Source organism: Mauremys mutica, chromosome 10 (genome assembly GCF_020497125.1).
Source record: "Mauremys mutica isolate MM-2020 ecotype Southern chromosome 10, ASM2049712v1, whole genome shotgun sequence".
Lineage (NCBI taxonomy): Eukaryota > Metazoa > Chordata > Testudines > Geoemydidae > Mauremys > Mauremys mutica.
This window is the reverse complement of record NC_059081.1, coordinates 54,918,799-54,933,885: the sequence shown is the minus strand read 5'-3', so window position 1 is coordinate 54,933,885 and position 15,087 is coordinate 54,918,799. Positions and strand designations below refer to the sequence as shown.

The 15,087-nt window shown below is 38.8% G+C and overlaps 1 protein-coding gene across 1 annotated transcript in view; it reads left to right on the top strand.

Moving 5' to 3' along the window:
• GTF3C3 (general transcription factor IIIC subunit 3) overlaps positions 1-15,087 on the top strand; it is a 30,219-nt gene that overhangs the window by 1,337 nt on the left and 13,795 nt on the right. Inside the window, exons 2-12 of the mRNA XM_045032498.1 lie at positions 1,821-1,923; positions 3,223-3,413; positions 4,473-4,596; positions 5,156-5,347; positions 8,157-8,322; positions 9,123-9,270; positions 10,436-10,508; positions 11,532-11,624; positions 12,711-12,814; positions 13,364-13,535; positions 14,148-14,350. Of these exons, the coding sequence (XP_044888433.1) occupies positions 1,821-1,923; positions 3,223-3,413; positions 4,473-4,596; positions 5,156-5,347; positions 8,157-8,322; positions 9,123-9,270; positions 10,436-10,508; positions 11,532-11,624; positions 12,711-12,814; positions 13,364-13,535; positions 14,148-14,350 (1,569 nt within the window). The remainder of the gene's footprint in view (positions 1-1,820; positions 1,924-3,222; positions 3,414-4,472; positions 4,597-5,155; positions 5,348-8,156; positions 8,323-9,122; positions 9,271-10,435; positions 10,509-11,531; positions 11,625-12,710; positions 12,815-13,363; positions 13,536-14,147; positions 14,351-15,087) is intronic.

The window sequence follows — 15,087 nt, the reverse complement described above, 5'->3', positions numbered from 1 at the left end:
GGCAGGGCAATGGCCTTGGAATGCACAGGGCGGCTGTTTTAATGACAGAACCAGGCTACATCGAGTTGTTTTTGGCAACCTCTGGATGGGCGGAGAAATTCCTGAACTTCAATCTTAGGATCCGCTGCTCTCCTGATAGCAGGCAGGGCACAGACAGAGGATGCCCAGCAGGGTATAAATAGCAGTGTAGACAGTGAAATGGTTTAGGCAAATAGAGTGCCCTGTGTCCCTAACTCTCCTGGGTGTGTAGCTTACACACATCACTACATGCCCAAGCAGTGCCTGTCACACCTACACTGCTGCTTTTGGCAGTGTCGTGTCCGCAGTGTTGTGTCCCTGCTGCCAGAGCTTTTCCATGCCAGAGTGACCATCCCCAGCTTTGTGGAAAGGCTCTGTCAGTGAGGAACTGTTTTCCCCTGCTGCAGGAGTCTTTCCCCATTACTTCCCTGCCCTCATAGCCTTTCACTTTGGTGTGTAGGTATGTGCTGCAGTGACAAGTGTGGACGCAGCCTGACTTCCACCACGGCATGTAGCTACGCACGTAATGTCTGTGCTCTACATGTGGACATTGTTAATCCATGAAATATTTTGTGCATTTTGAACTTAATTTATGATCATGAGATACATCTGAGAAATTACTATTATTTGATACTGTTAAGATAGGACTCTTATACAGTGCCATGTTTCTAGAAAGACAAGGGAAATTCTTGGTGAACGGAGCCTGACACCATAAGGAATGGCAGTTCCTTTTGCAGAGTGGGTAGGTGTCTGGCTCCGAAGAGAATCTTGGCATCCTTGGCAGGAATGCAGGCACACTGTAGAGTTTGGAGGGGGTTAAAATTGGAGAAAATGAGGATTATACTCAAAGTTCCCTCGGGAACATGAAGGCCATGCATTTTTCATTCCCATAATGGGATAAATATAATTTTGTACATATACAAAGGTTTTGTTTTGATTCATTATTCCTGACTGTAGCTTTTAAGATGTTTCTAGATTTGCTAGCAGGAGTTATCTTATTTTATAAACGTGCTATTTTTGTAAACTAAAAACTGCCCCTCTTATTTTGTAGGCAATTTTTGTTTAGTTAATGAAAAGAAACGTAGACTATGTTGGAAATTTGGAACATCTGATCTTTTCTTTTTCTTCATGTAATTTCATGATACAAGAAGCAACTCCTTCAAAGATTATTGAAGTGCTCTTTTCATTTCTTTGTATATTTTCCGTTATATCCCAACTACAGGAGAGCCATTGCTGTGGGCCACTGAAATTGCTGTTCCACAAAAAAAATACTTTGTTCCCCCAGAGGAGGCCTTACTAGTCAGGAGAGCATTACACCATTTGTATCCAATTTTTTTTAAGGGTATAACAGATTGTTTCAAGAAACTATTAATTGCAACATCTAACCATGTAGTGGTTTCAGGATTGCATTTAATTTTAGACAAGCCAGGCAAGCTTTTAAAAATATTCATGATGTTTGTTTACAATTTTGTTCATTTTTTATGAGATGTTGGGAACCATGTAATCTTATTCCAGTGTACTTCAATACAAGCAGTATTCTTCAAGAGACTTCATTCAGAACTAATGTAGGACAACAGTGAGCAGTCAGAATTTGAGTTCACTTTACACTGACGAGAACAGAAGTTTCTTAAAATCAATGTTGGTGCCTGCTTTAATAGAATAATATAGCATCTGTTCCATCAGCAATGCAAAAAGCCAGAAACCCATAGTCTAAATGCCAGTAACTATAAACACAGGTGGAACAGTAAAATTAAATTAGTAGTTGTATTGCAAACCATGTGACTAATTTTGTTGATATCTAGGATGGAGAAAGTGTACCTACTGAGGAAAATACATACGACCCAGATGCTCCATCTACATCTGGAAAAGGATCTGGTAAATCCCGGAGTCGCAGTGAAACAGAAGGTACGTGTCAGTATGCTGGCTTAAGAAATGTAAAAATCACAGTCTTTTGTTGCTGAAACCATGTGTTGTTTGATAGGTGACTGTCAAGGCTGATTCCCCAGTCTGGCACTTCGAGTGCAGAAGGTGGGGGCCCACAAGGACTCTAAAAATTATTATTGGCCACTCCAGGCTGGTATAAACTCCCAAGGTTACAGCTTCTCCCTGACCTTGGATTGGGTAAATGCTGTCATCACCCAAATGTAAAAAAACCCTTTTTACCCAGGAAGGCGCATTTGGGAATTCCTCCCTGTGGGGTACCCTCAAGCCCTTTCACACCCCCCTCCGGGGAAGAGCTGAGAAAGAAAACAGAGGAAATCAGCTGTTACCACCAGCTAATTAAACAACGTGCACAAACCTCTTAGGGGACACACACAAAAAAATCCTGTTCTTAAAAAAGGTAAATTTTATTAAAAACAAAAAGAAAGAAAATACATCTGGAACTTAGGCTATTGCTAGATTTAAAAAGAGCAAATATAATAATTAAGCATCAAGAATAAGTTGGACCTCAAGAAAACCAAAGGTTACAAGCAACACAAAAGCACCTGGGGTTAGCACAGAGGAGTCCACAAGCCAATAAGAAAAAAAAAAAAAAAGAGAGAGAGAGAGAAACCTAATCGCGTCTTTCTAGACATTTTCTGATTTACTTACATATCTGGGGTTTAAAATTGAGTAGTTTTAGGTATATCTGGTTCACAGCTTTTTACAGCATAGCTTCAGCCCTGTTTTGCTCTGTCCCCTCTCTCCGGAGAATAATAGACAAAAGGGGAGTCTAGTTTCAACTTTAAAAAGTTGTAGCCTTCCCATTGGCTCTTTTGGCCAGGTGCCCACTCACTTCCCTTTACCTATGCATGCAGACAGACTTTTTAACCTTCTACAGGTAAAGCAAGTAGAGAACCGCTACTAACAGGGATTTTATAGCTAAGTGGCTGGCTGGGTGTCCATAAAAGGTAGTCCCCCCCCCCTTCATTTATCACAGTGACTTTTAAAAACAGTTTACAGTTTGTTCAATTAGAGAATGTAAGTATGAAATGTTTGTTCTCTGTCATATCCAAGCTTGCCATTGCACCGGTGGGTGCCCTGTATCTCCAAGAGGCAGGCTCAGGCAATCATAGGGAGAAATTGGGGGAATCATTGGGGGGTCAGCAACACCAGTTGCAATTCCATCCGTACTACCAGCAGTATTTTAGACCTGACTTAAACACCAACACATGCTGATTCATCAGGATGTATTGTAAATCTGTTCTGACTCTCTTCAACCAGGAGAAACGACGGATGGGGTCAGTAAATCTGTCCATCGGGTCTTTGCTTCCATGCTTGGGGAAAATGAAGATGAGGAGGAGGAAGAAGAGGAAGAGGAGGAGGAAGATGAAGAAACCCCTGAGCAACCCACAGCAGGAGATGTTTTTGTATTGGAGATGGTGCTTAATCGAGAGACCAAGAAAATGATGAAAGCAAGTATTTGCATTTAAAAATCTTCGTGTAGTCTGCATGATACCACTGAAGCACAGTGAATAAATGTTTTCTGTAGCATCATTTTAGAGACATGATGCTAATATTTGAAAACGTAACTGAAAATGTTATACATGATGTCTCCTGATCCCTTTTAACTGTTTGATTTGTTTACATGTCTATATATTTTAAAAGATTCCTGCTGGTTCCTGAGTTGGTTTGTCGACTGCGCTTTATATAAGCTTCCTTCAGCTGTCATTGAGATCTGTCATGCGTGTGTTTTGAGCTTCATGTGCACTTACCATCCTCAAGTTTTGGTTTAACTGAACTGTTTTTGTTGCAGTAAGATTTCACCTAAGTCACAAATTCAGCTGCAGAGTCCTCCTTTTTTATTCCAGTGTGGGGCTGCTCATATAAGGGCACTTGGTTAAAGAAGTAATTTTTAGTTTTTCTATAATTAGATTTTAAACTTTTATAAATGGATGTTTACACAGTGAGCTACCAAAATTAGTTCTGACAGTTGTATCAGCACCAGTGGTACTGAAACAAATTTAAAATATTTTATATTTGTTTAACAAAAATTACAGATGTGATTGATTCCTCTTGAATTTGGGCATCATAGAATAGGGATGGCATTTGAGCAGTCCAAAAATAATCGGAAAATTGACCAGTCAAGTAAAGCCGAAAATGGTCAAATATTTTAGAGCGCGAATTTATTAGAACAGTAACAAAAAAGAGCAGAGCTTTTTGATCTTCAGTAGGCTTAGCCTTAGATGCTTATGCCTCATTACAACATCCAAGTTACTTAACAGTTATTTTAACTCCGAAAAATGCAAAACACAATGAAATGAGGGTATAAAAAAAGAGAATGACACCATGATGTAACCTAAAAGGTAGGCCACTGCCTACATCAGGGCATTCTTGCTAGAATATTTGACAATGTTTGACCCTGGTGAAATAATAGGCGGTCAATTCGATATTGTTTGACAGGTCAGTTGATCCGCTTGCCAAGCCTATTATGGTATATTTATATTTGTTTCTATTATAATCTTTCAATTTAGGAGAAAAGGCCTCGCAGTAAACTTCCTCGAGCCCTTAGAGGCCTCATGGGAGAAGCCAACATTAGGTTTGCTCGAGGGGAACATGAGGAGGCGATACTGATGTGCATGGAAATCATAAGACAAGGTACTTCAGTATTTCGTGGGAGTGTGTGAGCCATCAAAAGGAATAAGATTTATGTGGAATTTATAGTATTCATCAAGGAAACTAAAAATTAACTGTGTTGCTTCATTTAATATCAAATACTGCAGCATCAGGAACTGGTCTATTTGTAAATGGTCCTAATACCAAATTAATGATATGAATACTCCTAGCTCATCTTTAATCTCTCTCTCTCTCTGTTGTTTGTAAAAAGAAATTAAGACCCTGATCCTGCAAAGACTTATGCCCTTGCTTAGCTTTAAGTACTTAAGTGCCATTAACTTTGCAGAACTGGGGTTTAAATGGCTTGTAGAAATAGTTTGCTGTATGGATAAAACACTATAAGGTTGTAGTAAAGTTTAGTCAATTTGTTTAATTACACATAAAATAAACTGGGAGATTGTCTGAAAGTTTCTTCTTTGATTTAACAAATTAATTGAATATTTATATACTTCTAATGTGCATTATTTACAGAAGCCTAAATTATTTTATTTCAGGTTGATTAAAAAGTTTAAAACTTAATGAGTATTTTTGTCTTTAATAGCTCCTCTTGCTTATGAGCCATTTTCTACTCTTGCCATGATCTATGAAGACCAAGGTGATATGGAGAAATCATTGCAATTTGAGTTGATTGCAGCTCATTTAAACCCTAGTGACACTGAGGAGTGGGTTAGACTGGCAGAAATGTCACTAGAGCAGGACAATATTAAACAGGCCATATTTTGCTATTCAAAAGGTAATGTAATGACTATTTTACTATTCCTTAGTACTTGTTGTAATTTTATTTGATAATGTAATGATATAAACATTTGCTTTGCTTTAGCTATCCCGTTCAGTTTTCTGTTCACTGAGATTGTGGTAACATTGTTTAAAACTGATTTGATCTTTGTAGGCATATCTCATTCTACGAGGTCTGAGAGTTTTTCCTTCTTACTAAAAGTGTGTGGGAGCATTAAATATCTATGAATGATTGAGCATCCCCTTTTGCTGTGTTTTGGGAGAAGATAAACATAATAAACTTACATATTTGAAAGCATTACATTAGTAGCTAATGTACATACTAGATAAGTCTCTTGGATTTGGAGTGTTATAGGAGACCTTTCCTCAGGCTGCAAATATTGTTTTCTGTAGTATTTTTCTTATCTTCTAAGATGATACTGACACTTGTCACAGGCTTTATCATATCTGAATTCTTTGCTTCAGTTTTCACGGCTGAGGATGTTAGGGAGATTCCCAAACCTGAACTGGCTTTTGTAGGTGACAAATCTGAGGAATTGTCACTGATTGAAGTGTCACTAGAAGAGGTTTTGGAATTAATTGATAAACTTAACAGTAACAAGTCATCGGGACTAGATGGCATTCCCCCAAGAGTTCTGAAAGAACTCAAATGTGAAATTGCGGAACTAACAACTGTGGTTTGTAACCTGTCCTTTAAATTGGTTTCTGTACCCAATGACTGGAAGATAGCTAATGTAACGCCAATATTTAAAAAGGGCTCTAGAGGTGATCCCGGCAATTACAGACCGGTAAGTCTAACGTCAGTAGCAGGCAAATTAGTTGAAACAATAGTAAAGAATAAAATTGTGAGACACATAGAAGAACATAAATTGTTGGGCAAAAGTCAGCGTGGTTTCTGTAAAGGGAAATCGTGTCTTACTAATCTATTAGAGTTCTTTGAAGGGGTCAACAAACGTGGACAAAGGGGATCCAGTGGACATAGTATACTTAGATTTCCAGAAAGCCTTTGACAAGGTCCCTCACCAAAGGCTCGTAAGTAAATTAAGTTGTCATGGGATAAGAGGGAAGATCCTTTCATGGATTGACAACTGGTTAAAAGACAGGGAACAAAGGGTAGGAATAAATGGTAAATTCTCAGAATGGAGAGGGGTAACTAGTGGTGTTCCCCAAGGTCAGTCCTAGGACCAATCCTATTCAACTTATTCATAAATGATCTGGAGAAAGGGGTAAACAGTGAGGTGGCAAAGTTTGCAGACGATACTAAACTGCTCCAGATAGTTAAGACCAAAGCAGATTGTGAAGAATTTCAAAAAGATCTCACAAAACTAAGTGATTGGGCAACAAAATGGCAAATGAAATTGAATGTGGATAAACGTAAAGTAATGCACATTGGGAAAAATAACCCCAACTATACATACAATATGATGGGGGCTAATTTAGCAACAACGAGTCAGGAAAAAGATCTTGGAGTCATCATGGATACTTCTCTGAAGACATCCACACAGTGTGCAGCGGCAGTCAAAAAAGCAAACAGGATGTTAGGAATCATTAAAAAGGGAGTAGAGAATAAGTTGGAGAATATCTTATTGCCCTTCTATAAATCCATGGTACGGCCACATCTTGAATACTCCGTACAGATGTGGTCTTCTCATCTCAAAAAAGATATACTGGCATTAGAAAAGGTTCAGAGAAGGGCAACTAAAATGATTAGGGCAGTGGTTCCCAAACTCGTTCCGCTGCTTGTGCAGGGAAAGCCCCTGGGACCCGTGATCGGCCGAACCTCCGGACGCGGCAGGTAAACAAACCGGCCCGTCCTGCCAGGGGCTTTCCCTGCACAAGCGGCGGAACAAGTTTGGGAACCACTGGATTAGGGGTTTGGAACGGGTCCCATATGAGGAGAGATTTAAGAGGCTAGGACTTTTCAGCTTGGAAAAGGGGAGACTAAGTGGGGATATGATAGAGGTATATAAAATCATGAGTGATATGGAGAAAGTGAATATGGAAAAGTTATTTATTTGTTCCCATAATATAAGAACTAGGGGCCACCACCTGAAATTGATGGGGAGCAGGTTTAAAACAAATCAAAGGAAGTTCGTCTTCACACAGCGCACAGACAACTTGTGGAACTCCTTGCCTGAGGAGGTGCATAGATTCATAGATCCTAGGACTGGAAGGGACCTCAAGAGGTCAGCGAGTCCAGTCCCCTGCCCTCATGGCAGGACCAAATACTGTCTAGACCATCCCGGACAGACATTTATCTAACCTACTCTTAAATATCTCCAGAGATGGAGATTCCACAACCTCCCTAGGCAATTTATTCCAGTGTTTAACCACCCTGACAGTTAGGAACTTTTTCCTAATGTCCAACCTAAACCTCCCGTGCTGCAGTTTAAGCCTATTGCTTCTTGTTCTATCCTTAGGTTGTGAAGGCTAGGACTATAACAGGGTTTAAAAGAGAACTGGATAAATGCATGGAGGTTAAGTCCATTAATGGCTATTAGCCAGGATGGGTAAGGAATGGTGTCCTTAGCCTCTGTTTGTCAGAGGGTGGAGATGGATGGCAGGAGAGAGATCACTTGATCATTACCTGTTAGGTTCATTCCCTCTGGGGCACCTGGCATTGGCCACTGTCGGCAGACAGGATACTGGGCTGGATGGACCTTTGGTCTGACCCAGTATGGCCATTCTTATGTTTTTATTATGTTCTTATGAATCATTCAGGTGGATAGTCAAACAAGCATAGTGAGCCCAGACTTGCGTTTGTCTAAGCCGTGTACAGTACTGACTACTTGTTGTTGTTGTCGTAGCTCTGAAGTATGACCCTACCAATGTGCGTTATCTGTGGGAGAGATCAAGCTTGTATGAGCAGATGGGAGACCATAAAATGGCAATGGATGGCTATAGACGTATCTTAAATCTTCTGTCCCCTTTTGATGGAGAACGCTTTATGCAGTTGGCCAGGGACATGGCGAAGTAAGTTCGTTTGCCAATAGCATGACTTGATTTTCCAAGTTTGAAAGAAAACTGATTAATTTAAGCTTATTCCCTTTGCCCTTTAGAAAAATCATTTGGAATTTCTTCTTGTGACTTCTACAGCCTTTAAAATAATGCTCTTTCTGCAGAACCTAGTTTGTTCCGGAGCCATGCCTGAAATCAGGGACTGAAGCCTTTTCTGGACAGTATTATATATCCAATAATTAGCACTGAAATCAACTGTTTGATTTATTCAGCAAGTCAGTTACTGCTCTGTGCCTCAGTTTTCTCATCTGCAAAAGAGGCTAAGAATAACTTACTTCATCTCACAGAGGCCCAGCCAGGCTACTTCCTTAATAATTTAAAGCTCTTTGAGATCCGTGGACGGGAGGTGATGTGTATATATGCAAATTAGTGTTATAACACTATTAGCGTTTCAGCTGAGAGTATCTTAATACAATAAAGCCTGCAAACTTGGTTACTGGTGTGAGGGAGGAAAGCAGAAGAAAGCATTTTATTGGGTTTTTAAAAAGTTAACATGTGAGAGAAAAACTAATGATAAAAATCAGTCAGTCAAATGGTAAAAAATTGTCACAAGGTTGAAAAATCTGTCCCTTTTCACTTAAAAAAATTGACTTGCTCTAATAAAAATGCTCATAAGGAAGAGAAGACAAATGAAGAGAACAAGGGAACGTGTTCAATATCTGTACTTTTTTTGGTGAATCTCTTAGTTGACTAGTTTTCATAATATGTGTAGCATTGAAAATTGTCACTAATATCTCATACCCATATTTTTATAGGAGTTACTATGAAGCCAATGATGTCACCTCTGCTATTGAGATAATGGAAGAAGCCTTTTCTAAACATCAGAGCCTCATCTCCATGGAAGATATAAATATAGCAGCTGAACTGTATATCTCCAACAAACAGTATGACAAAGCTATGGCGGTATGAGAATGAAATGCTTTTGTGTCAGGTTTAACCGTTTTGTGCCCTTTAGAAGGACAGATTTTATCTTGACGTTTTTAAGCAATATAGTTTTTCCAGTTTTGTGATAGTTCAGCAAGTCAGATACGTTAATATTCATTACTCCAGTGTGTGAGTAAATTAGCATTGAAATCAAGTTTGATTTATTCGGTAAGAGGCAACAAGATTTGTATGTTGTTTCTTGGGGAAGGGTTTAAAAATGTGATTTTCTTTTCCTTAGCTGTATTGATCTGGGTAGCCTGATGAAGCCAATGAGTCATGATCGGTGTGTCTGTGACACATCAGCACAGATCATTCATAGTTTAGGGCAAGAAGGGACCATTAGATCATCTTTATGACCTATAATACATTACAGGTCATTACACCCAGTTACCCTTGTGTTGAGCCCAATAAGTTATGCTTTAGTCAAATACAGGTAGTGCTTGGCTAAAGCACATCTCCCAGAAAGAGAGACAGATTCGATCTGAAGACCTCCCAAGATGAAGAATACACCACTCCCCTTGATAGTTTGTTCAAATGGTTAATCACTCACTGTTAAAAATGTGTGCCTTATTTCTAATTTGAATATGTTAGGTTTCAGCTTCACACCATTGGTTCTTGTTATGCCTTTCCCCACTAGATGAAAGAGCCCGTTAGTACCTGTTATTTTTTTCCCCATGAAGGTATTTAAACACTGTAATCAAGGCACCTCTTCTTTTTGGTAAGCTAAACAGATTGAACGCTTCTCTGTCTCTGACTGGTAAGGCATTTTCTCCAGCCCTTCTGTCATTTTTGTGGCTCTTTCTTCAACTTTTCTGGTTTTTCAAGGTTCTTTTTAAAATGTGGAAACCAGAATTTTACCCATTATACCAGTATCAGTCTATGCCATATGCAGAGGTGAAATCACCTTCTTGCTCCTACTCACTACTTCTCTTTGGAAGTCTAAATATTTTACATCAAGACAGTCTCTGTATTAAGATGTGGTCCAGACTCTGGAAAGAAAAGATTGAAAAACCCTATATTAACTACTTTTTGCGTGGGTTACTCTGGCAATGACCATGTTGTGAAGCTGTTTACCTAAACCAGCTATTTTATGGGGCTGATTTTGTTGTTTCTAACAGGACATGAATTGCTCTTCCATGTTTAGGTTATTACGGATTTTTCAGGAATTGTAGTTTCAAAGAAAGTGACTGAACAAGGCCCTTCTGAGGAGAATAAAGGTAACTGGCAGTCAAGCAGCTAATAGGATGCCATTGTCTGTGTAATATACCATCTCCCTTGTAGTGCATGTTCTTTTGAGCTATTCAATACTTCTAGATTTTTCTTGAAAAGCTCTTCATTGTATTGAGTGACACATGGTCTATTAAACTTTTTATAGTAAATTAATTTTGCCCTTAAAAGCCAGTTGGCCACTTTGATGTGGTGACTCATTAAACCCATGGGCTGCTGCTGTTTATGGTATAATATAATAGGTGGCTAGTTAAATTGCTAAAACTCCCTCTGAGGTTTTCAGATCGGACGATTTACTTGGCCTCTCTTAGATAAATAGCTTTTGAAAAACACGAATTTAATAGCATCTTGACTCAAATATCTGTCTTTATACTAAATGAGATAAAACTACTTATGCTCTTTATAAACCCTACCTGTGCAATTACAAATTCAAGTCTTTTGGTTTATGCAGATATATAAATACTAGTTTGGGATCATAAATTTGCTTCCATATGAAAGCCATTGCTTGGTTCTGAAAATGTTTGTCTGCCATGCTTTTAAGTGGTTTGTCAAGCTGAAAAAAAAGGATTTAAAAAAATAAATAAATAAACTACCCCAGGCCAGTAGTATTTGTCTGTGGCAGACCAGCTGGTTTAGCAGTGAAGTCCAAACCCAGTGCAAATATAAGAGCTGGTCCTGCACTCCCTTTTCTGGCAAAACTCCTGAAAAATCTTCACTATTAAGCATAAATGAGGAGCAAAACTAGTATGAATCAAAAAATAAATGCAGTTTATTATGTCATGCCAGATCACATAATTATTAGGAGAAACCTATACAATCTGCTAGGAGTTTAATTTCCCTTTTTCCTCTCTCTACTTTTTAAAGCCCTAGTCACTGTGCTATCTTTTAAAAAAAGAGCCTACTTTTCAGTAGTTAACAAAAAGCTACGTATCAAATGTAGACACCAAATTAAATGGTTTTGGATTCACTGAAAACTGCTAATGAGTTTAATCTGATTTTTTGTTTCCTGTCAGACATGAAAGATGTAGTGGCTGTCGTGGAAATTCAGGAGAGTCAAGTGGCAGTGATTGACTATCAAGATTTTCCAGCTGAATCCAGCACTGTTTGTAAGTAATTTAATTCTGAATCTAGTGTAAATGTGAAACCTGATCATGGTCAGTATTCAGCTTCTGAAAATCTGGGCAACAGTGAAGGTTTTTGACAACAGGGATGTTGGATTTAGTCTAGAAAAGACTCTTGATCTGCCTTTCTTCATTGGTTGAAAATTACTGCCTCCTACCCAGTCTACCTTCACATTTTAAAAAATCCAGTTTCCAGAAATTATCCACTTTGAAACTGCAGTTTTCTGATGATTTTAAAATGGAGTTTATTGTAGACCTGAGGAGTCTGTGAATGTATTTGCGTTTCATGTTGATTAATGGTGAGGCACGTTAGGTTGATCCAGATTTGGTGTGTTCCTTGACATTTAGTGATTGCGTTTACAGGAAGTACGTTTGAGCAACCGTAAACCCAAATTAATGAACCTTTAGTGTGGGATTTCTGTATGATTTAGTAGTTAGTTAACAAGAGTAACCTCTTTGATATGTACAGCACACTTGCCATTCTCTCCTTATTGCAGTCTTTGTAGGTATTATTTAGAGAGTTCTGTAGGTATGTGCTGTGTGTGTTACAAAATGCAGAAAGAGTCAGTCCCTGTTCTTATAGGGCTTATGGTCTAATGTGGAAAAGTAGCATTTGCGGGACTACAGTTCACATAATAGTAAAAGAGCTGGGGACACTGAGTAGGTCAGTGTAGGAAGGCTTGGTGAAAGAAGAGAGTTTGGAGGAGGAGAGGGAGGGCACTAAGGACTCTGGGGCTGAGTATATCCTGCAAGATGCAGAGCACCTTCAGCTACTGCTGAAGTCAGTAAAAATTGATGGCACTTTGCAGGAACAGGTGCTTAGGTCACGGGGAGTAGGAAGTTGCGTGAAACATCAGGGAAAGCAAGAAAGAAGTGAATCAGTTAAGGCCTGATCTCTAACACTAATTGAATCAATAGAAAGATTTCCATTGACTTTCATGGTGCTGAATCAGGACCAGAAAAGAGGGTGTGGAGAAGTGTAATGAGTAAGAGGGTATAATGGAAAGGCGTTGAGGATGTGGTGTCACTGCTAAAAGCTGTGGTTTTAGAACTAAGTGTTGTCTTTTGTAGCTGAAGATAAAGTTAGCTGCTCTATACCTGATGGAGTTCCAATAGACATCACAGTAAAACTAATGGTGTGCCTGGTTCACCTGAACATCCTAGAGCCACTCAGTGTAAGTAAAAACTAATACATAGATAAATTGGGAGTAATTTTGGTAAATCATGTAATGTGCTGTTCTTGCTTTCTCATGAGTGAGGACTTGAGTTTGACAGTGTGTTTTTTTTACTGTTCATTTTCTAAAAACGGCCACAAAGCTAGGAAGGTCATCACAACAGCACTACAGGAGCCATGTAGGTGGATTTTAAAAATCATAATTACAATATGATCTCAAGACCTCTCACACACTATTCTGATGGAGCTTTTACAAGGGTATTTGGATGTGAAGTTTGCCTTTCCTCTATCAGAGCCAAAATAATATCATTCTTTTAGGAACCTATCCTGAAATACTGATCTCATTTTTTTCCCTTTGAAATCACATAAAAATGAAGGGTTCAGGTTTCAGGATGGACCACCTATGCACATTGTTTCAGATGTTGAATAGAAAATGTAAATATTCCATTGCCTCCCAATATAAAATGGGTTAGTACAGTAATTGTTTATGTATGTGGCTGGTCTTAGTATTTCATTTTTACTTGTTTTTTATTATTTTTTTGGGAGGAAGCCTCTTTTGACTACTCTAGTGGAGCAAAATCCAGAGGATATGGGGGACTTGTACTTGGATGTTGCAGAGGCGTTTCTGGATGTTGGAGAATACAATTCAGCACTACCACTCTTGAGTGCCTTAGTTTGTTCTGAAAGATATAACTTGGCTGTAGTTTGGCTCCGGCATGCAGGTAACAACATTGCAGTACTGCTTAACACTTCTGACTGAAGAGTAGAAACTCATTTCCATATGATGCTAATAACATTCTGGTGACATTAGTGCTTTAAAGGCCTGAAACTGATAGGTGCTTTTACAGTGCTGACCACCATCATGTCCCATTGACCTCTTAGGCCATTAGTTAAGAATGTCTGAACATTGGCTAGAGAGTTCATATGGTGAATTGCCATAAGTGTCTACCATACTGTAGTTACAATTAAAGAGTAACACATTTATCCTTGTGGTAGAAGGTTTTCTTTTATGGAGGTCTCCTTTAAGTGTGTCCAAAAATGTTCAGATTGATTGAAACAATTTCAACATAAATATTCATTCTTAACAATGAAGAACGTTGTTCAACTTAACAGTGTTTTTTACTTTTAAGATTCTGCAGGTTAAATGACACTGTTATTCCTCAGATACAAGATACTGTATTGTGTGTTCCTATTTTAATAATATGTGCTCAGTGTAGTTCTATTTGTAGAGCACAACAAAAGCCTGTGTGTGATACAGAACTAGTCTGGTTTGTATGAAAATAACCAGTCTCACTTCTGTCATATAAGCATATTGTATTTGTTGGTGTTTCTAGAATGTCTAAAAGCCTTGGGATATATGGAGCGTGCTGCAGAGAGCTATGCAAAAGTTGTTGATCTTGCCCCATTGCATTTGGATGCAAGAATTTCACTTTCTACACTTCAGCAGCAGCTGGGCCGGCCTGAGAAAGCTCTGGAGGCTCTGGAACCAATGTATGATCCAGATACATTGGCACAAGATGCTAATGCTGCCCAGCAAGTAGGTGAAATGCTATATACGGTGATATTTTTCTTCTTCTGTGTCTTGACTCTTTTGTCCACAGTTTTGGTGTACAGAATTCTGTTATGGCAAGAATGTATTGCTAAATTCATTTCTTTGGTAAATTTCCTCCATAGTATTTAGAGTGATTTTGTAAAGACACATCGTAATTTTAACACTGGTAAAAGATGCCAGCTTGACAATACTGGAGACTGTGGTCCATCTATCTACAGCACAGGTCACAATAGGGGTTGTGGTGAAATGTTCCCTACTGTGCTCCAGAGGGACCACCGCTAGGGTCAAGAGGGTATCTCGCTCTACATGTCTGTTTAATCCCGACTCCTGGTATCTAAATTCTGACTCTGATTTTTGTGTGCTGTATTGACCACCTGTCCAATAGGAACTGGACTAAAGACCAATCACTTCACATCAGCTGTCCAACTGCATCAGACGCTAACGTTTGTCTATTACTGATCTGATTGTAAGGGGTGACATATTCGATAGGTTCTGTATCCCGTTTCCAATAGCTCCTCCATCAAATAAGATCTATGCAGATTTTCTTCTAAATTTATATGATGAAACAAAACAACTATTATCTGAGGGAAGTTTTGGTTTTCCTGTGCTGTCATTAAGATTTTGCTACAGTTTCTAAGTATTGTTGTTTTCTTTTTTGGTACTAATACTATACTAGCAGCCAGAAAAGTAATGTTTATAAAAACACTAAGTGTAGGTAGTGG